Source organism: Phoenix dactylifera, chromosome 3 (genome assembly GCF_051530095.1).
Source record: "Phoenix dactylifera cultivar Ajwa chromosome 3, Ajwa_hap1_PhDact_Kaust_v1.1, whole genome shotgun sequence".
Taxonomy (NCBI): Eukaryota; Viridiplantae; Streptophyta; class Magnoliopsida; order Arecales; family Arecaceae; genus Phoenix; species Phoenix dactylifera.
In genome coordinates this window covers 53,349,506-53,372,095 of record NC_143192.1, presented here as the reverse complement: position 1 = coordinate 53,372,095, position 22,590 = coordinate 53,349,506, and the positions used below count along the sequence as shown (strand labels likewise).

The following is a 22,590-nucleotide window of genomic DNA, read 5'->3' as shown; positions in this document are numbered from 1 at the left end:
AACTCAGTTACTTGAATGTGTCTTCGTAGCTTCCATTTTGAATCCATGGTGACAAATGTTTGCAAATTATCCTACACTTTTTGTCGTATTCTCGTTGCACTTCTGTTCATTTCCAAATAACCCTTTCTAATGAATGAAGGCACCTATTTCTTGTTTGTGGAAGTGCAACTCTTGTTTGTTTTGACCTTTTTATAGATTGGCCATGAGATGGTTGTGACCCAAAATTCATGCCAAGATGTCATGTTCTCAATTGAAGATTCTAACTTGCTAGAAAAATCTCTGATGGTTGTAGCCTTTGTAAGAGAGACTTGGGATTTTAAAGATAAAAGATGTTCAAGGGATACTTTGGAAGGGTTTCTCTCGTCTTTGTTCAAAATGACTTATGTCCTTCATCATCCTGCCCATATACAACAATCAAATTGGTGGTTCAGATAGTACAACCTCTTGCCACTTTAGATACGGCCTAGGAGTCTATTCATCAAATCATTAGTCCTTGCTTTAAGCCTTTATTATGCCAAGTCTCGATTCTACTGGCAGTGACTCGGTCTGTTCTTTGCCTTGGGCTCTAGTCTGAATGGAGTGAAGCGAGGGTATAGGATAGAAGGTGGTGAAGGAATGGACCCTCCTTAAAAAAAAAAGTTATATATATATACACACACACACACACACCTGCGGACCCGGTCTTCGATCAAGGTTTTTTCTAATTCTAACATGCTTGGGTGCAAAGAAACCTCAACTTATGTATTAGCACCTAAATACCAATATATAGGTTGGTCTTATATTGTGCGCAAAAAATGATGTATTGTGAGCATTAGAATCTCGGGAGAGCATTCCTTGCGAAAAATCATTATCTGAGACAGGCCATGGTTGAGAATTTTTTTTTTCTTGGAGTGCTCATTTGGATTAGATTCCTTGTTCATGTTGTTTTACCTCTTTGTACAGTTAGTATGATGCTGTGGGTGATTACCATCCATGAAAGATGAAGCAATGTCTAAATTATTTCCACTTGGCCCAGGACGGCACATGACCCTGTCATTGGTTTTGCACCTGTATTCACTTGAGGGTCATAGATGTGGTAGTTATCTTTATTAAACTTGGTATTGCAGTTGTTTTGAAGTAGTTGGACAAAGATGGACGAATCATCGATACTTCTAAAAATTACAAGCATCAAAGTAAATCCTCCTTGGTACTTTGGAATGGCATCTAGCATCAGAGGGATCATCCTTCAACCCGGTCAGCGGCGGTGAAGCCGGCACAAATGAAAAGATTAAAACTGCAAAGTCAGCACATTGTCCTTGTTGCTTATTCCTCCTTAACATAGGGATGGAAATTGTCCTTGGAGGTTAATGCTGTGTTTCAGAAGTGCTTGTCAAAAATATGGAGGATCCTTTAAATTAAAACCATACTTCTAAATATTTAAAATTTACTTGTCAGATAAACCAAGGAAAATACCTACATGTACATCTATGCGACAACGAATGTTCGGCTAAATGGTAGGGCATGGGGATTACTGTCCACAGTCTTCATTTTTTCAGCCAATGTCTAAATGCAAGCCATCTTTTTTTTTATAGAAATTTTAAGGAACACATTTGCACATTATTCCACAATTGATCTCGACTAAAGAACTTGTGCTATGTTGTTTCCATTCTAATGGAGTATGGTGCATATGCGGTAATGATTAGATTTAAAATCAAAAATGAGAAGGGTTGATTGAACAAGAATGGTCCAACATTTAGTGTTCTCCCAACTGATGTAAACATGTTCATGCCAACCCCAGTAACAAAGGGTTCCAAGTGGTCATCTATCCAGCTACTTGTTTTTCCTATCCGTTCTGATGCTGTCCGAGATGGCCTACAAAACCATTCCATCCACTGTTGTTTGACATGAAATTCTTGGGTGTTGAGTAATATATGAGCAGAAAGTAATGAGTTTGTCGGTAGCATTATCCAGACCCTGCATAGATATACAAAATGTAAGGCTGTATCATCTCCCCCATAGAATGTTACGCTTCAAATGCCTAGCAAAACTAGATGACTATGTTTTCCACTTCTGTTCATATATATATTTCAACCTGTAACCTTAAAACTGATGAATATAACCTTGTATACCAGATATATATGGGAATACTGAAAGTGCTGTTCAGCATTTTCCAACTACAAGGATGATAGGTGTTGATTTCTATGAATAAGTTGGTGAATCTGCCATTGGAATGAGTATCTGTCAAGACTGGTCTCAGTAACAGAGGTCATGAAGGTTTTTCTCCAGTTTTAGCGTTCAGGATACTCCTGATATTCTAGGATCTAACTTTATAAGTAACATGTCACAAACATAAATCTTTGAGCTTTTGCTCGGAAGATCATCTTCATCTGGTGAATGGGCAAATTGATCTGATGTTCAGACAAAGTACGGAATTCATTGACTAGTTATACTGTCCAATCAAAGTGGAGATTGTTGATATTTGATTGCGCACGGAGTGGATACAGATGCCCTTGAGTTACAGATGTATCATTTCTCTCTTTGGACATGGCATGGGTGCAAATGGATACACTCTAAATTGAGTTCATACCTTCAGCTATATATTCAGTGGTTTTGTTGCTTATGCAATGCGGCACGGTCCAGGGGTTCCATGCCACTAGCTGAAAATGGCTCCACTGATGACCGAAGTGCCTCTGGACCTTCTGCAGCAATTCTCTTGCATAATGCATCACAATTGCTTATTACCTCTGTAAGCCTGCCCTTGAATTCACCCACTTCTACTTGCAATGGATGTACTGCAAATTTGCATGCCAACATCAAAATACAGAAGAGTTTTATCATAGCAAAAGATTTTGGTGTGGCACAAGTTCTAAGTTGCCAGCAGGTGGATCAGAGTACTGTATTCCAAGGTTTTAAATCCCCAGGGGATAGGGCCATCTTGGTTTTTGGTGGACTGGGACAGGCCACCGTCCCACCCTGTTTCAATAACACTCAGGATGGGAGATGTCTCAGGATGCACAGCTTGGGATGCTGGGATGGTGGCAGGATGGTAACCCATCCCAATGTCCTGCAAGACGTCCTATCGGTATTTGAAACCATGTTGTATTGCACCAAACAGAATGCACTGCCCTTTTAGAATTGTAGAATCCATTACCCAACTCTAACTCTCTTTGCCAGATTATCTAGAAAAGCTGGGGTATTACCTTCAGAGAGACTGTGTGCAGTAGATCTCATAGCCGACACTGAATAGTTGAATCGCTGAAGAAGCTTAACAGCCAAAGCATCTGCGGTTTCTATCTTGTTTTCTATCTCCTCCTGCAATACTGAGAGTCAGGATATGACCATTTCTACATTATTTCAACAATCATGAAGACTCCTGATAACCTTAAATTGCTTCAAACCAATAAAGATCCTCTTGGATTATCATGTATGCCTAGAACTAGAGCAAAAAGAGGAGACTGAAAATCAGAAAGTTGCAGTTTGGATCAACACAAACATGAAAGTGCAGAAATTGATTGTTGAACATTTGACTTATTATGAGCTTAAATTTACATAGATAATCCAGTCAACATCACAAAGTGAAGAATCTAATCCACAGAATGCCAAATTGTCAATGACCACAAAAGTTATCGTGATCAGGACTGAGTTAAACAGGGGTCAGATCAAATCGAACGTTGTATCCAATCAGCGAATATAAGACTCCTTCCAATTTCATTCAAACGTTCTAATGATATAACGGAAATGTGAAAATTGCGACCAAATAAGTAAATTGTAAGGTTGAAGGATAAAGAATAAAAGCCACAATCTAGTTTCCACCACTATATGCCCATATAAAACATGTCTAATAAAATAAATGCCATGCCTAGTTATTCGAGATATTCACACACTACCACCTCATTTATATAAATATGGTTGTGCTTTTAGGTGGAATATTTTGGAAAAAATAATGAGATTCTAACAAATGATAATAAAAATGAGAAGAACCCATGCTATTGTAAATGTTCGTTTTCCCTTTTCGAGACGAATGCTATTGTGAAAGTTATCGAAAGGATAATATATAGTAAACAAAAGGTTTTCATTCTCAACCAAGATGTTCTTAACATTTCATTTGACAAATTTAACTTTATGATAGCTGATATTACACAAAAGAGCACCTGTTTCTGACTAATTTTCTTGGCCTTCTCTTCCTGCCATTCACGGTACATAGCAAACAACTCTAGTAGAACCTTGGGATTCAAAGTACCTATAACAAAGAAAATGATCGACAAATTTCATGAATCTCTAGTAAATCAAATATTAAAATATTCACATCATGATTCAAACTTTCAAAAAGCCCTACAGTGAAAAAAATTAATCAAATGATCATTAAAAAAATCTCCAAAAATAAAACATGGTTTTCTTATACCCAAAAGTTTATGATGTATGAAATCCTGGAGACAGAAAATTAAGTACAAGGAAGGGACTGAATCAGGATTATGGGCTTCATCTGAAATACCAGCATATGAAGCCACCTACAGCTGCAGGTGGAGGTTATGGAGTGCAGCTTTATCATGCATACACGTGGATTAAATCGCATTGTAAACAAGAGAATCATTGATCGGAGAGGGTTATACACCAAAATATTATACAGATAAAACTCTTGGGGCAATAACAGAGCTAAGCATTTTCCTTGCTATATAAGATGAGATCGGTATGGTAGGCTACATCTCATAGGCTACATCTCATACAAGAGACAAGGCAAAAGATCAACTTAAGACCAAGGACATTCGCTTAATCTGGAAGTAATTTTCTGTGCTCTTTTATCATGTTGCAAATGATAATAACATGTCCTATCTTTCTTTTTAGTGTTCTTAATAATCACATAGTGAATACGTCCTGAGATAAAATTTCATTTAATAAAACAACCCATTAATCCTCCAACAGAATTTGAACAAGGTGATACAATAAAATATGGCCGCTAAAGATGATCAGGTGTCTGGTAGTTGCTAGGATTCGGTTGCAAAATTTTTTTAATCAACAGGACAAAGTATTGAAAGTAATTAAGGCATGCTTCCTCATTGGTGTGCGGATACGTATTAAACCCAGTTACATAAGAAATTTTTCTCTACAGTGCATGCACCAAATGGCCGTGCACGCCGTGTATCGCAGCCGCTTGTTCTTATAATGGTGCACCAAGATGAGAGCTTGATGAGTGGGCCCACAGGAATGAGTGGCTATGATTGGTTACATGCACGGGTGATCAGGTGCATGCAATGTAGGGAATAATTTTTCTGGTTACATATGGTTGACTTCATGGATCGAATTATGGTATCCAGATTTAAGAATATATTATAACCAGCTCTTAACCTCAATCACTAAATTCCTCGCCAAGGCAAAACTGGGAAATAGAAAGGTCCATCACGAAAACTAGAAGGTCGATTAGATGGGTAGGAAAGTTCACTTATCAATTAGAGAGTTTAAGATTATGGAACCAGGGAACCACTTTTCAAGGTTCCTTGCAAAGATCCTAGATGAGAAGAGGAGGTTTGGATATAAGGAATTGCATTTCACCTTCAAGGCACAACTGAGAAAAAAAATAGGAAAACTGTGATAAAATTCCATTATGGGTACACAGATACCCAAAAAGAATGCAAACAAAAATATTTACCAGGATCGTGGAAGCAAGAGCTTCAATACTGAATAAACCTTCAAACTTCAAGGAGATGATAATTCCCATCTAGCTGTGTGGATCTAATTTACATTTAAGGTTTATCTATCAAAGTCTTCTGGTGACTTGCAAATACTAGCCTTTAACATTAAAATTTGAATGTAGTCAAATATATACATTGAAATTTGACTGCATAACATAGTGTTGTAGTTTGGCGCATCAAGACACAAAGAATCTCAGGGTGATGATAAGGATTGGGGAAGTAAATATTATAGATAACTGCCAAAACTTCATATTCAGAAAGCATGTTGTGTTTACAATGTGAATAGAGGATATTTAAGATGCATGATTAGTATAAGGCTGGCTATCTTAATGCAACCTGACTCTCTTTGATGCAAAATTAAGCTTGCACTGAGGCGAAATTTATTAGATGTTAGGTTTCTAACTTAAGAAAACCACCCTGACATCTTCAATTCAGCTAGGTTAGATTCAACCAAAGCTACCGTTTTGGGTTAAAAAAGAAAAAAAAAATCAATGTTTTTCCAAAATCTATGAACAAAAGTCATGCAATCCATGTGCAATGGAATCATCTGAATATCCACCACTACTTCCATTAGCACTGTAACTTTACTACACTGCTGCAGGGCATGATTAGGTAAGTTCAGATTGGTCATTAGAAGGAAGATGCATAACATTAGCTGACCAATATGTTTTAAGTGTCAAGTCAGTTGCGCCCAAAGATTCTTTTCTATTTATTGTGACATCTGCATCACCTAAAAAAAATTTAGAGCTCAAGTAAAATTCTTTCCAAGTTCAAGAGAGCTTAAATTTCGCGACTTGAAAACCAGAGAGCTGAAAGCTCGGTATGGGCAGTCGTTCCTCAAATTGCTTTCACTCTCAGCATCCTCAATGCACGCGAAAAATTATATAAGAAATAGTACTCAGATATAAAAATTCTAAAATTTCTCCAGAAACATGCAAATAAAAAAGGAAAGAAAATGAACCAGAGGATCCAGAGACAGAAGAAAACCAGAATCCATCCCTTAAACAACAACGCCGGAAAAGGATAAGTAAATAGAGCTCACCTGATACGGACGAGTTGGAGGAGGAGGGTTTCCTCACGAGAATATCCGTCAAGGAGCTCTCGGAAGGAGGCAGAGATTTCAGCAACGGCGTGGTCTGCAACGATCCATCGAAGAAAAGAATAAAATGAGAAGCGAACCAGGAGGAGGCCAGTTTCTAGGGTTGGAGGAAGAGAGGGGGAGAGCGCTCACGATCTTGAGGGCCCGGATGCGTTCGAGGAGGGGATCGACGCCCTCGATCCTCTCGGAGACGGTGGTGATCTCATCGATCGGCTGAGAAGAGGAAGGATTCATCATCATCAGCAGCAGCAGCAGCAGCAGCGGAATTCACGAGAACAACAGAGAAAGAGAGGAGAGGCAAGAAGAAAGTACCTGCTGCTGTCGTTGCTGTTGTTCTGAGAGAAGGGATTCGGAGGCGCCCATCGGTGCTCAGATTCGAAACGAGGCAAAGAACGAACGAACAACGCCGCCTCAGCCAGCTACATATACCGACTCGGACCCCTTGCCCGCTCAAAGCTTTCATTTCTTTTCAGGATAATCGATCAAGAAATTCCTGTGTGTACACTGTACTGTAAACATTTCATGCTTGTTGATTAGTGTTGTTGATTGCTTTAGAAAGGGGTATGAGATATGATTACAAAACCTCAGGCAAACTTCAACTACAAAACCTCAACCAAGTTAGCCATGTCCATGATTAGAGGAATGCAGAGAGAGGCTAACGAAGGTGGCTTTTTATGTGGCTAATCACTCTGAAGATGTCTTATGGGTCAAAAAAAGGGAGCTGCCTAGAGCACTCTAGGAGGTACTGATCATTTTGAATGTGTAGATATTAGAATTGTATGAATCATCCGTTTTAGCAAAGAAAAAAAAAGTTAACCATATCTTGGAATTAATAATGGGGCATCCAAATAAGCAATGGACACCGTTAATGATTACAAGAATATATATTCATAAAACTAAAATTTCAAATGTTTTGGAGATATTATCTATATCTATCAGTTGACCAGTAAAATGATCCTTTTCCCATGTCCCGCAAAGCAAATTGCTTATTTTGTCTTATGTTTCAGAACTGGCCCAAAGCTTCTAAGTTCTCTCTGTCAGAGAGAGATGTATCTTTTGAACATTTTAGCAGAAGGATTGGTGTTCGTGCAATTACATAGCTACAGTAATATCATAATTAAAAAACTTTCAAAGCTAGAGATGAAAAATTGCATCCAAATATGCATTCAGTTTCAGTTGGGGCCAAGCCCTTTTAGAATCGACAGTCGCCGGACCTTCTTTTCACACTATTATGGATAGTAAAATAATAAAAAAGATTGGATTCAATTGTCAGCTGCTTCTATCGAAAATAGGATTGGCTATGGATTTGAGCCATAGCACATGGTTTCATAAAATCCTTATGATTTTTCCGGTTAAGCACAAATATGATACATACACTTTTTATTTGGAAATAGCAAAGGAATACTCCTAATGAAACATGTAGAAATTGTAAAACCTATGGTCATTAATTACTAGGTAACAGAATTATACCTAAAAATATAATTTCTTGACAAAAAAAATATTTCGAAGACAAGATTTAAGGTTCGGTCCAGATCTACCGCGGAAATGATTTGGAAGATTCAAAACTAAAAACAGTAGTATTTGCTAGCAACAACATAATGAAGACAGTTAATTAATATAGATTGATCCGAAATCTGATTCACGCATCAAGTAGAGTTGCCTTTACATGAGCCCAGCCAGTAGCTGCCTTCGTGATAACAAGAGCAAATGGAGAAAGATGTCTGTCATATGTTAAACCCAGAACTTTCATACTCTGTTGAAAAATTACATCACAGGTTCATATATTAGTAATAGAATCGAGTGTTCTCAAACACCATCTTTATATCTCACACGAACACCAAACAAGGCCAACATTTGAATATACGAGCAAAAGCTCTCACACAATGTTAATGTATATGAACAAATCATGACTCTTTTCAGTAATCCTCTGTGATGCCACATACTGCAGGCATAAGCCACACTGTCATCATCATCATCATCATAAGCCGCACCTCGAAGAGCAAAAAATCATGACTCTCAAACAGCCATCAACAACCTTGCTCCAAGTCTTCTATGGGTGATGGGTTGATCATGTCGTAAAGTACTCACAAAGCCTCATCATTTCTGCCATCTCCTCTCTGAAACGGGAAGGTTTAAAGATGCGAGTCAGTCCAATCAAGATGCTATGTTGAGGAAATCAAACGAACAAAAAAAAATCTCAAGAATTTCATCAGATTAGAAAGGAGCACCATTCATTCATAAATTTCCAGGAGAATTGTTTTCTAATAAACAAATATCTACTTGCCAAGAGGCCTTCTTTGAGATTTTCTATTCAGAGATTACATGTAAGATTCGTTTGTTTCCATATTGTATAACAAAAATCCAGGCAGGACTAATTCTCCCTGAAAGACTTCATTTTCTTAAGAGGAACTTAAATGGTAATTAACTAAAATGCATTATCTGAACCAATTTCTCCAACCTCTAGGCCTACATACGTGGATGAGTTCTTCGCCACTTTTCTTGAGAGGTTCAGAACAGTTGTCATGCAACTCGAGGAAACCGGATAAGTTGATTCAGATTTGTATTCGAGGATTGTGGTCTGAGCATCAGGGGCCACTCATCCCTTCTCTTGACTACTGACCGTGAAGTTTACGAACCACTTTGCGCAAGAGGAATGCTAGATCTACTTAAAACATCTGTGAATTGAGAGTTTGAGACAAGTTGCATGGCATTCTGGGACATTTGGTGTGAACCTAACACAAATCAGGAACATGTTCATTCTAAGTAAAGATGGTTTAATCAACAAAATTTGTTGATCTAGCTTTCCTAATTCCTATTCATGCAATTAAGATCGAGTCGCTTTATTCATGTTAGAGAATTCAGTAATATGCTTGCAGTATGCTCCATGACTATCAAAACATATGAATATAACAGCATTACACATTTAAGAAATGATTATACTAACTTTCTAGTATAACGAAATAATAGCCCTAGAATTTGCATCTAGCCTTGTCTTTAATAATGAAACATATATGCATGTGAGATCATGGTGTTACCAGCAGACTCCTGAGGAGAATGGGTGCTGTTCCTCTTCAGATTTTGTTGTGTTTGCGGTGTTGACATCTGCATCTGGGGGGGATGAGTCCTTCACATCCCCAGTAGGAAGGGAGTGTCTCTTCTTCATGTGGTCATCTTTGTCTCGGACATCTGAGCTTGATTTCAGAGAAACACTATCATGAAACTTAGCCCTTGCAGATTCAGTGGCTTGCATATATCTTGGAAGGGAAATGCTGCTGCTGTCCCTGGACTCATGATCAATGTTATCAGGTTTAGCCATCCCAAATGTGTTGTGTCCTTTGGCATTCTTTGCATCCTTTGGCAGATATTCCGTGCTTTTTCTTGTACCTGAGTCATTCTTTTGAATTGATGGTGAGTTCTTGCATGCCAATTGAGATCTCTGCTTTTGAGCGTGGATGTTGTTTCCTGCCTTGGCTGTTCTAGTTTTTGCTGAGATCTGTCTTGATGGTGTCTTGTGTTGATCTGAATCAGTTGCATGGCTTCTGGAAGAAACCTCTGGGGATGAACTACAAACTTGTGTATGTTTTAGATTTTGAACTTGAATCTGAACACTTGATGTTGCTGACTCTGCTGGCAGTTGATGCTCCTGCACTGAATCAACTGCATTAACAGTACCGGACAAATTGTTGTCACTTCCCTTAAGTTCTTGTGGCTGTAGCACATCTGACTCAGAATGATGGAATTTTGTTTCAGAATTGATATTTTCATGATTTAATGCACTATCAGCACCATCAGTCAAATTATGGTTTCCTTCATCAACAGCTCCAATTGCAAGTATATTACCCTTGCCATCAACTTCAGCTCCTTCTAGCAAGTCAAATGGAGAAGAGACAGATATCTCAGTGCCACATTCTAAAGCAGAATTCTTAACTTGACAGTGAGATATTGAGTTCTCCATCATGCTAAGCTCCTTAGTCTTCATCAAAGAATCAACTTTAGGATGAACTAGTTTAGACTGAACTCCAGAACCACGATTAACAGAAGTGACAGACCTACTCACACTAGAAACTGCGCTTAGTTCCTCAAATTTTGATTGTACAGAAGCAAATGCCGGACTTGATGCCCTTCTTGACCTTAATGCACACTTTTTTCCTTCGGTATCCGGTGATTCACAAGTTGCCCTTTCAATAGTACACTTCAGGTTTTCCATGTCAAATCCAGGCTTGGCAGAATTATTACCAAGTAAGGACAGTGAAGTTGCATCTGATTTCACTGGTACTTGACTCGCGATAGAATCAAGTGTCTCCTCAACTCTCCCAATTTTCGTATTCTCTTCTATCTCGCCTGAAGTCTCACCCTCGAACTGGAACTGCTCTTGGCCATTTTTCACTACAGAACTCATTTCGTGATTTGGAATTGATATAGGAACATTTTTTTGATATTCAGCAGAATTTTCACATATTAAATCTACTTCACCTTCAATTGGGGCTGCTGATTCACTATTCTCTTCTATCATGCCTGATGTCTCACTCTCATAAGGAGACTGCTCTTGGTCATCTATTGCTACAGAGCTGTTGCTTTGATGAGGAATAGATACAGAAATATGAATTTCATATTCACCAGAATTTTTCTTTATTAAATCCCCTACACCTTCCATTGGGTTTGCTGATTCACAGGGAGATGACTTTGAATCTGATGATATAGAGGCAACAGAATCAGGAACCACATTTACTATTTCAGAAGCGGCAAGGTTAGTCTTTGGCTTCTGTCCCTGATAATCTTTATCTAAATTAAACTCCTGCTGCTGCCCTATTTCTGAAGACATCACAGTCATCCACCTCTCCAACCATGTCCATGCTGAATCAGAACTCAGAGTCTCACAACTCACATGAATGGGTTTGATCCTAGGCCTCGACTCCAAAAGCTTGCCATGAAGTATCAAACTATAAGCTTCTATTTGAAAGATTAAATACAGAAAGAAACTTTATACTAAAATTGAAAAGCAGAAACGGGATGAGGCGATCAGCAATCATACCAGACGAGCGAAAGCATTGGAAAGCAATTTATCAATTGAAGTATATGCTATATCTGATTTCATGCCACCATTAACCTGAAATGAGAAAAGGCCAAACTTAAATTGCATATGAAAAACAAGAGATATGGTTCAATAGAAGAAATAGCAATCTAGGTTTTAATGACAATATATGAGAAACAAAAAGTTAAATTTCAGTGGAAGATAAAACTCAGATTAGTAATTACCGTTATGATGGATTTGATGGCCTAGTTGGAAAAGTAGAAAAGTACAAAGTGAAGGAAAAAAAAACAAAAAAATATGGATAGAAAAGCATGTCCAGGTCTCAACAGTGGGCAACCACAGCAGTACTTGCTTAACAGGTTAGAAAAGAAAGAACGTAGGCCATCAACAATACACAACAGTTGGCATAGCATTGGTTGGTTCATTTAGCATTTAGAAATAGTCAATACAGGATTGGAGTCTGCTAAATTTTTTAGTCTAGCATTAGAATTAGTCCAAGACCCACTTGATGCTAGTTTGGAACATTAGCCAGTGAATGAGGCAACCCTGGTTGCTATAGGCAAGATATGTGGAATCAACAATGAAGCAAGAGCTTCATCAAGAGGTTTTACATCGAGGAATCTACCTGGAGTTTCTCATCAAGCTTCCCTTCTGCAGCAAACTTCTCCTCTAGTTGATGTACATGGCGTGCCTGTGCAAGTGCTTGCATTTTGATGATGGCTTGTACGCATCGCAAAGTTCCCACAGCTTGTCTCCTGACAAGATGACCACGTACAGCAGCTTGCAACTTGACAACATTCTTCCATTTTTCAAGTTCTTTTTGAGCCTGAAAGTATTTTAAAAGGTCAAGAAAAATTCGATTTCAACCCACCTTTTGCAGCTTATAAAGTTAAAAACTCAATAAGAAATATACCAAGTATCCCCTGATTGCAGCCTGGATGACAATAACAGCATCTTCCTGGAAATTATTATCAATGGCGGTTCTAACTTCAGCAGCAGGCAGTGAATCAGAAACTTCTAAATCAATTACATCTGGTGATGGAGGTGTTTCATTTGTATGTTCTAGCCTGGGGGGGCTTTCTGGAACAGATGAAACTACTGTATCAGCTACTTCTGAATCAACTGCAACCGATAATGGGAATTTTTCATTTGTCTCCCCTAGTATTGTTGGGTTTTCTGGAACAGTTGATTCCTTTTCAGAATGAAAGTCATTGGTCATGGTTTCTGCTATTTTCGTGTTAAGACTGGGTTCTGAGATCACAGAATTGCTTTGCACTAGATGTCTAGAGGATCTCTTCCGGAAACTCCACCTCCCTTTATCTAATGATGCTTTGTTCTGTAAAAGATTGAATACATGATCAGAAAAAATATATTCAGCAACTAAATATGAGGATAAAGTGGCAAGGAAAAGAAAGAAAAAATGACATAAGATTAACTTATGGTCGCAAAATAGTTAACATTGTACGTTTGGTGGACTTTAGAATAACCACGGAAACATGCCTTACATAAAAAAATCTACTAAAGCCATAAAAAAAGGATTGGAATGAAGAAAGAAACTTACCAAAACAAAGGTGTGAAAGAAAGATAAATGACTTTCTTTGAGAAGGAAAATAAATGAAACTATTTCCCCATCACATTTTATAGTGATTTTGAAAGAGAAGTAGTGCATGCAGTGAACATTCTCTTTAAGGAAGAAGATCTACCCAAAAGTAACATGGCACGATAGGAAGAGGAAACAACAATAAAGAACTCTCATAGAATCATGGAGAATTTGATTCCATCCATAAATCCATTTTCTTCCCTATGAGTTCCAGTAATTTTATTCAATTTAAGATACTCTTTACAATGGCTAAGCAACCCTATCTATAGTTATAGGACCTCTTGAACCTTCACACAAATATATCCACGTTCATTTCTTCCAAATAAGGAAAAAATAAGAATATTCCCTATAATATACCTCTTGATGGCATAATCTTAACTCATCCTAACATAACTTGATTGGATAAGATCTCTAACTCATCTTGATGTCACTTTATTGGATAAGATCTCTAGGATTATTTTCTAGCCTTCTAGAACTGACTTAGGTTGGAACCTGAAGTCAAACCTCTGTGTACTTCTATTTAGTCCAAGATATGAATCAAGTCAAATACATGTCAGCAAGACTATGATTTGCATCATTCCCTCCAGGTTGGAGAGAACTAGTTCTTGAGTTGAAAACCTCTCTTTTTGTTGTCTTTAAAGAAGACCTTGGTATTGAATAGTGATAGAAGTCCTTTCTTTCTTATGGGTTTGGGAATTATTTTTATCCATCTTTACCAAAAGCATAAGTGTTTCTGTGGTGCACATCCTCTCGATCATATTGCCAGGACGATCCAATAGCATGTGGCAAGCATCCATCGATATTACCATATGTTGTCAATGTAAGTGTCACCAATTTAGAAATTAACAAAACAATGTTTGGAGATTGGAACCTTGTTACCCTTTTTGAACCAAGCAAATTCTGTGTGGTTGTGGATAACTTTTCATCTTTAGATTAAGCTTGTCGATACCCTCTTGAGAAAAAGTTACTCACATGACCCACTATTAATGATGACATTGCAAACTCATCTAGTGGAAGTGCAATGGGTGAAAGATGTTATTTTGAGTCCAATCCTCTTCTTTGGCTTTAGGCGCAGACATCATATATCGTAGAATAAGGCTTGGACCCTAATCTGCATCAAACTCGATGATGGGTCCATCATCTTGTTTGTTGTCATAGAACGACTCACCAATTAACTCCGATTGATCAGTGTAATGCTCCTAATACTTGCCATCTGCCTCGTCGTTCGTATTGGTGAGGTGGACTTTGATGGTGAGAAGTCATCATGGAGATCCCTTATTTCACTACATGTATAACATGCAGAAGTCATGGGGCGAGCAACTTTTGAAAATTCTTGCAAGGTTCTCCTCTACTCTTGCATGCTGCTTGTTTCTCCTTGGATGGTGCTAGTATAGTTTTTGGAGTTTTTGATAGACACACCTTCTATAGGACTAGAGCAAGATTCTCGTGGGAAACCTTGTGAGTTTGCTGAGGGATGGTAAAAAGTTTGAGCTCTCCTTAGCTTTTTTCAGCATGCAACGTTTTTTAATAAGCATCATTCACATGCCATATTGTGTGATTTGCAATCTCAGAACAAAACCCAAAAACTATTAAGATAATTGGTTTCATGAGTTCCTTCATCTTCATGCAGGCATGCCGAAGTAGATGAAAAACTCCTCCATGCGGTCCGGAGCAGTCCTTTTGCCCTATCTAAGATTCATACAAAATTGATAAAGAAAGTGAGAATAATCTATCAGAAGTGGCAGCATAGATGCTCTCCATCCTTAGCCAATTACTGATCTTTATTTTTCCAATTCTCACTCGAGTGCTCTAGATATTCTCCCACCATATAGATATATAGCCTTCAATTTTTTTAAGGTCATGACCTTTATTTTTTTTGTTGTTGGGGATGTCCATAGATTCAAAGAACCTCTCAACAAGTGTGATCCAATCGAGTAAGTCCTCTAGATTAAGCCTCCCGTGAAACTCAAGAAGCTCAACTTTGATGTCGAAGAGCTTATAAATCATTGAGTCAAATACGAGCTAGGTCTATGACTTGCATAGAAGAGAGTAGGAAAAAATTATGAGAGATTGCTTATAGCTCCCTGTAAAGCTGGGTGTTCTATACATAATTCATCCGGAGGTATGAAACAATATGACTTACTTGAATGATCGTTTGGATTAATTTGTTATTTCACATGAAATTTTCAAACCCATTGAAAACATTGAAGCCAAAACTCAATAACTGCAGCCAAAAACGAAATTGAAACCAATCCTTTTTCTTTCCTGTAAGGTCTTAAAATATGATTATCTCCAAAGAAAAGAAAAATGTTCAGTATATTAACTCTAAGGTGGTGATGGTGACAGAAAATGACTTAATCTTATGTTTTGATCAGAAGTTTCCAGTTCAATTTGACCGAGGTATGCTACGTTGTATATGATAGTCTAACATCGTTAGATGAACATATTTACATTATATTTCATTCTGTTTTTTAAAGGTAAATCTGCGTTACGAATTTTCATCCATAGTCTTTCACATTATGTTTGACTATTCCTTCATGTTATGATAATCTTGTAGTCATATCTTTGCACACATATTGCTAGATCATGGTTATGATTTTTGGCTGAAAAGGATTTCAGATAAAACTTACAAAGATTCTGGTTTCGACCAGAGCTACCAAAATAGACGAAACCACATATAAAAAGAGGGTTGCATTGGTCTGGCACATTTTCTTCAGATGCTCTTTCCACTTAATGTAAGAAAACAAAGATTTGGCTACTGGTCATCAGTTCTTGCATGATTGAGTTCAAATACCACAAGATCTTGGCACTCCAAGTCTCCACCGGCATCGGTACTCGAAATCTTTGTTCTAACAGAGCAATCATCTGTCAGCCTTATTTGATTTGCATGAATTCCCAAATTTTGATATGAAGGAGATTCTTTAATATTTGACAAAAAAACTGGAAGAAGGCATTTATATATAAGCATGCAATTCGTTAGAAATACATAAAGAAATTCTGAGCTTGGAGCAAAAAGCAACAAAATTTCAAAGAATAACTTTTTATCCAATTTTTAAAAAGAAAAAAGCATAAGATTTGAAGTATATGGATTGGCTTCATGAATTCTTATTTGCCTATGGTCTTCTATTTAAGGCTATCTTCAATGTAATTATAAGCTACTCAAAATCCTAATGCATAATTTCCAGCCATGTTTGCTAATCCTTCCCCTTCTCTTTCTTTACAAGCAACTCCTTGAAAGGCCTCCTCAAGTCTCTCTCTGCTGCACACGTCCATACCATCTCAAGTCCATCTTGGCCGAGCATCCAATCTATTATCCATAGACTGTTGCTCGTAAAACTTGCGTTTTTTTCTCTATTACTTTTTCTTCCAAATACTTGAGATACAAACACTTTCACCCCCAAACGCTCTATGGATCAACCAACACAAACGAAGTCCATCAAACACCTCACGTTACGACCTGTTGCTGGAGTAACGAAACTAGTCTAAATCCAGATTAAAATCCATGGCTTTGCTCTCAGCCCCACTAAACATTGAAGAAGAAGGCCTAGTTTCCCATGCAAAGCTAAAAGAAAACAAAACGAAGAAGAAGAAGACGGGGAGAGAGAGAGAGAGAGAGAGGAAAGAAAGCGTTACCTCCACCGATGCGGGATCGCCGTCGCTCGCTGAATCGCCGCTGCAGATCATAACATTGAAGCACGAGATCGTGGAAGATCTCCCCATGTTTACTGCCTTTCCTTCTTCCTTCCTCTCTGTCTCGCCGCGAAATCTTTGCCTTCTCCTACTCGTTTGATCGATCTTTTTCGATATAAAGATGACACGAGAAATTATTAAAGGAGTATTTATTGCTTATCGGCGCTGCATGCGCTGGGATTTAAACCTCCTCCTCCTCCGTCGTAATCCGATTCACGATTTCGTCTGCCGCGTGGTGGCTGCCTTGACGCTACGTGGCAGCTACTAACGGTAGGGTGTCCGTAGCATTGTAACTCTCTTTATTAGTGATCACGTTTCTTGGATCCATTTAATAGTATTATAGTACTTTCTTTATTGCATTAATCTCTCCGTGCCACGGGGTGGAAGAGCTTTTTATGAGTCTATCTTTGCTTTATTTTAATTTTTTGTAAAAAAGTTGGCTCATGAGTCTATACAAAATGATCTTTGTAAAATACTAATTGTCATCATCTAATTTTATTCATCATAGTATTTAGTATTAGTAATTATTATAAAATATATATTTGTGTATCTACTAGCTAGTTTATACTATGTATTTGTTCTCATTTTATCTCATGAAAAAATTATACCCAACATTACATACATACACCATGTAGCCTTGCACGAGACGATTGGTTGCTTATTTCTGTAAGCTTCATTCATCAATATCTCATCTCGGTGCACCGGTATAAGATAATTATCTGCATGCATGGTCATGTACGCGATGTAGAGTATAATTCCTTTTGTGGCTCCGTTTTTCTCTGTCACTTTGCCTTTTAATATCTCAACCCTCTCCTTGTTTCCTCAGCGTGGCTAAAGTGGCTAGTCCAAAAAAATTAAAAAAAGATAGCCTTTCGCAATGGAGTATTTTGATCTACCAGCCAAAGGTGGAAGGCAAGTAAAGAAAGGGAATCATGAACATGGTCACTTTGCTTCCATGCATCTCACAACAGTTCTTTCTCATCCGACTGCTAAGAATTACACAATCCCTGAGTTTCTAATCAGATTTATAATTTTAGTTGAGGGAGTATGAGGAACTTTTTTTAAAAAAAAAAAAATTCTAGATTCATAATGCTCCTTAAAACCATGAGAGTAATCAACAGCTGACTTACACCATTATGTTATTCGTAAATTTCTGTCTTCTCAATTTTGCACAATATGCAATTTATGCTCCATTAATGGAAGCATGAATGCGGCACTTAACTTCAGCATACTATCTTTACCTACCATAAAGAACATCATCATAATAATTCAGAGGAAAATTGAGAAATATTTTTTTTTTAATATAGAAGCCTTTGCTGCCCTCGCTTCTAGTACATTATGAAGGGGTTTGGGTTGCATCTTTCATGCGAAAAAATGATTCATCTCCTTTATTGACATCAACCGTTGGATCGTGCAATGAGCGCTTCGAGATCTATGCAGATGGATGCAAGAATGGTTCAGGATACTTTGAGATCTATGGGAGGTGCAATCCGGTGGTTCGCACTATGAAAGAAGATCGATCATTCTTTCATGCGAAATATACAGCCCGAACCCATTATGAAGAGAGAGATGAACAAACTCTAATTTGTCTAAGAAAAAAATTACGCTGAGCATGCTCCATGCTTTGTATATAAATACTTTACAAGAGAAGTCTAGAGAGGGAGAGAGAAAGGATATTTGATATGAGAAGAAAGTCAAATGGATTTGTAATTCGTTGCTTCTATCTAAAGAAACGAACTGATGTAATTCATGGATTAAGGAGTCAAGACGCACTTAACTTTTAGATCACTTTCATTTGACAATTGTATCATCAAGGGTATGTGCCCAATAATATAGGAGAGGAAATTGGATATTCAAAAGTTTTATTTTGCTTCAATCTATCTGTAATCTTCCTACCTACTTCTCAACTTTCCTTCATTATTACTACTAGATTTCCCAGTAGGCCAATTGACACCTTTACGTTCTCCAAGAGTAAATGTTAGCTGATGCATGCATCTCATCCCAATCCAGCGCAATGTCTGAAATGTGGGGAAGGCTTTCAGGCTACCAACCTCCCTTGGACCCCTAAAAGAATTCAGACTTTATAACCAGAATCCAGATTATTTCTTAGAGAAACAATAAATTCCAAAGCCAACCTACCCATATCATTTGCCTTTTGTTTTATATAAAAAATATCATCTTCTTTTGAATTTTATTGCCTTCTGGTGTTACATTACCGTAACTTGAGCAAAAAAAAAAAAAAAACACCTAAACCAATGCCTGTAACCAAAAAGGCAGGATCATGGCCCATAAATCCAACATCCGTCGACAGAACTTGAAAAATTACCCCACTGAGAACTATGTTTACTACTTGTTATCTTCGTTGCTAAGTCCAAATTCTGTTATTGAATCCTTTTCCAACTTGAAACTTATTCAGGAACCAATTCTGGGAGATTGCAACTTGAATTTAGCCTACCAACCATAAGGAAAGAGAGATTGGACCTTCTAAAAGTTTATATGTGACAATCTTTCTCTGACACTGCACCTTTTTAAACGAACAGTAGGCCAGGTGACATTTATTTCTTCATGATTAGGTGCTTGCTTATGAATGCATGTCAGACTATTCCTGCAGTTCTTATCAGTTGATCTATCAGTGTCCTTCAACTGTTTTTTATGAGTTAAGCTGTCTGAAATTTTACTCTGTCCACCTGAAAACAATCCATAACCTACTTTTGGAAGTCCCGGAAACAAAGAAAAACAGTTTCTAGTTCAATTTTGCATTTTGGCTGCAAGGAACTGCCACCTCTTTCCTAAAGAGTTCAGAGTACAAAAGGGAGATTCTACAGCATAATCCAGAAGACATGATGATGACTCGTCAGCATTCTCTTGCAGATTGGAGCTTGTAGAGCCCACACATCACATAGAGAAAGCAGGCTGCTGAGTAGTTTACCATGAGTTGTACCCTTCAACAAACTCTTTTGGCAAAGATGGCATTTGTAAGGAAAAAAGCAATGATCTGGTCCCATTGGCACGACCTCATTGCTTCCAGTCTGACAAGGGCATTCAGCCTATCTGTGTATTCTTCAAGCTCAAACAATCTCTCAGTAGGAATCCATCTCTAATGTGGATGCTCACGTTTACCACCATGCCACTTGATGCACTAGTGCGAGTGAAGGTCATCATGACCTTGTTTCCTTGACATCATGGTATCTCATGAAGAACAACAACAGGTCAAAACCCTTCAAGTTATTCATTCCTTTCATATTACTGGACGCTTCTGAGAGTAAAGACCATACGCAAGAGAAGACATTTCCTTCCTTCCATCCATCATTAAATTGGTTGAATATGTTTGCAGGATCGGCAAGTTAATGAACACGTTGGATCTCTCTACCCATGTCACCTAGTGACATTTTTGTATGAGGTATAATAGCCAAAGAATTGTACACTTCTCTCATTGGGGTTGGCAGAAGTTCGCATGGACGAGGTAGATCTCGAGAGAACTTCAATTCTCATGTCTCTTCCCACAAGTAGATGACTGAAGTCGCTCCAAGGTTAAGGTAGAGCTCACCCAGGTTTTCTTCTTAACACTGCCTTTTGGGCAGGTTGAGCTAGCAGAATCAAGTCTACTGGAACTCACAACCTAGCAAACCATATCTCAGGATAGCAGCATCATGGCAATTCCCTAAAGCCCTTTTTGTTTTCTGAGAAATAACTGCAGAAAACATTATAGAGATCATACAGCAGTTCTTTGTAGCTTGATTTGGTATTTCCTTCACAAAAAGGCTAGTAGATTTTGTTCAACCAGGGTGTAATTGAGGGAAGCTTAGTTCATTTAATACCAAGCCAAACTAAGGCTGTTCAGGGAAGAGATCTACTTGGAGCTAGAAGTCTTCCAAAACTTTCATCTATATAGTTTAGATTTTTTATTATATTCTAATTTTATAGTTGAAATATATTCTGTTTTTATTATGCTTTAATTTTATATTGATAACAGTAGTCTCAACGTAATATACTATATATAAATTATTTATGTATTCATATTTTGAGCTTGATCAACCAGACTTCATGCAAGCTAACCCTAGCTTTAACTCGACATGCTTGTTAAATGAGCAAGTTGAACTCAAGCCAGATTTTGATCTGAATGTGAGCTAAGTTTGTTCGGTTGACAGCCCTATTCAATTGGGACTCTTAAAAACATTAGATGATAGTTTGGATAGGGAATATATATCAATTATAGAGAACAAAGAATTATACAACTAATTGGGAGCTGTATCTGTTGTTGCTTTGGCTTTTCGGGGCTGTTGAGTGATCAGCTTTGAAGGTTGGGGTTTCAACACTTTTCTTAAACATCGTGCATGACTTCTAACTCCTGTGGTTGTATGATAGCTACGTCCACTCTCCATCTCTTGTTCACCCTCGAACTCCTTTTAATTAATTTCTTTCCATTTGTCGAAGCCCAAGAACATCACCATAGAAAGGTTGCCCAGTTTTACCAACTGGAGGTACACCGAGATGTGGATTAAAAGGCGGGGGACCATAACTCTGCTTCTGTTTCAGCTTCTTGCTGTCTTTCTCGATGTTTGCTTGCCTCATTGCTTCTATTAATCTATTCTCGTCGCAGCAACGAAGTCAGGAAGTTGAAGATTAAGGTACCTCGTCTTTTTTTCTCTTTTTTTTCTTGTGCATAAGGCGGATGGATCATACCTGATAAGTACGGATTCATCTAATAAAATCAAAAAATAAAATACTTTGGAGTGTCAGGGGCAACTTTCCATCACCAGCCCATAAAGTACTATCGGAGTGACTGGCTACATAAGCAGCCAAATAATCCGCAGCTTCATTAGCTTCAAGGAACACATACTTGGCCTGAAAGGCCTCTCCATCCCTCACTATTACCCGGATATCTCGGAGCAAAGGGTGGACGCAACTATTGCCCCTTGGGCCTCTCCAGATCCAACTGATGACAGTGGCCGAGTCCCATCCAGAATGATGGAACTAGCTTGTAAAACACACCGGGCGTGACAAAGGCCTTGGGGCGGACGACTTTTTCTGGAGGAACTTTCGCTTCGCTTCTGACACGGGTGCGTTGGAACAGGAACAGTATTCCTATATGATTCCAGACAAACTAGTAGCTTTGGATTTGCTCCTGTTGCATCCCACACGTCGACCACGTCGGGCCTTGAGTTTTTGTGTTTCAGATTAATAATGTTCGCTCTCCTTTTTCTCAGCTGCAGGGGCGGTGGCGGATCCTCCGTTGTGGCAGCGTCAACCATCGCCGCTGCCGATAAGGTGGGAGGGAGCTTCTCTGGCGGTTTCCGCAGGCTTGCTGAGGCCCTGAGGGAGAGATCGGTTTTTGATAATCCTGTTGAAGCATGAGGTTGGAACGTTTTATTGGACCCAGTCCGCTCCAGAACAACCGGACTTCTGCCAGCCCATTTCTACGGGCAGGGCCTTTATCTATTCTCCATTGCTTGGGTCTCCCCGACCCCTCATCCTTTTCTCCTCCCCCCTCCGTCTCTCTCTC

At 38.4% G+C, this 22,590-nt stretch overlaps 2 protein-coding genes across 3 annotated transcripts; both read right to left on the bottom strand.

The window, feature by feature from the left end:
• Nucleotides 1–1,651: 1,651 nt before the first annotated feature.
• Nucleotides 1,652–7,232, bottom strand: LOC103719899 (uncharacterized). Its single transcript, XM_008809382.6, has 7 exons — nucleotides 7,078–7,232; nucleotides 6,898–6,978; nucleotides 6,709–6,802; nucleotides 4,131–4,219; nucleotides 3,180–3,291; nucleotides 2,567–2,771; nucleotides 1,652–1,953 (listed from the first exon to the last, which is right to left on the bottom strand). Exons 1-6 carry the CDS (start codon nucleotides 7,126–7,128, stop codon nucleotides 2,581–2,583), a joined length of 618 nt encoding a protein of 205 aa, XP_008807604.2. The 5' UTR covers nucleotides 7,129–7,232; the 3' UTR covers nucleotides 1,652–1,953; nucleotides 2,567–2,580.
• Nucleotides 7,233–8,492: 1,260 nt separating this feature from the next.
• LOC108511091 (uncharacterized) lies at nucleotides 8,493–17,302 on the bottom strand. Of its 2 annotated transcripts, none has more exons than XM_039117441.3 (6): nucleotides 17,031–17,302; nucleotides 12,711–13,133; nucleotides 12,423–12,623; nucleotides 11,798–11,872; nucleotides 9,801–11,686; nucleotides 8,493–8,882 (listed from the first exon to the last, which is right to left on the bottom strand). In XM_039117441.3, coding segments are annotated over exons 1-6 (2,673 nt in total). In that variant the 5' UTR covers nucleotides 17,118–17,302; the 3' UTR covers nucleotides 8,493–8,881. The 2 variants fall into 2 exon arrangements, with proteins under 2 accessions (XP_038973369.3, XP_088575218.2); XM_088719092.2 differs by lacking the exon at nucleotides 8,493–8,882 and adding an exon at nucleotides 9,318–9,497 and having other exon boundaries at nucleotides 17,031–17,219.
• Nucleotides 17,303–22,590: the final 5,288 nt, after the last annotated feature.

What these genes read in the sequence shown, in the direction of transcription:
- LOC103719899 (XM_008809382.6), bottom strand. Translation starts at nt 7,128, where the DNA reads ATGGGCGCCTCCGAATCCCTTCTCTCAGAACAACAGCAACGACAGCAG. An exon ending in GCATCCGGGCCCTCAAGATC is followed by an intron (nt 6,803 to 6,897) that starts GTGAGCGCTCTC and finishes GGATCGTTGCAG; the next exon opens with ACCACGCCGTTGCTGAAATC. An exon ending in TGCACACAGTCTCTCTGAAG is followed by an intron (nt 2,772 to 3,179) that starts GTAATACCCCAG and finishes GCAAATTTGCAG; the next exon opens with TACATCCATTGCAAGTAGAA.
- LOC108511091 (XM_088719092.2), bottom strand. Translation starts at nt 17,117, where the DNA reads ATGGGGAGATCTTCCACGATCTCGTGCTTCAATGTTATGATCTGCAGC. An exon ending in CTGCAATCAGGGGATACTTG is followed by an intron (nt 12,624 to 12,710) that starts GTATATTTCTTA and finishes AAATACTTTCAG; the next exon opens with GCTCAAAAAGAACTTGAAAA. An exon ending in AGCTTGATGAGAAACTCCAG is followed by an intron (nt 11,873 to 12,422) that starts GTAGATTCCTCG and finishes TTCTCATTTCAG; the next exon opens with GTTAATGGTGGCATGAAATC.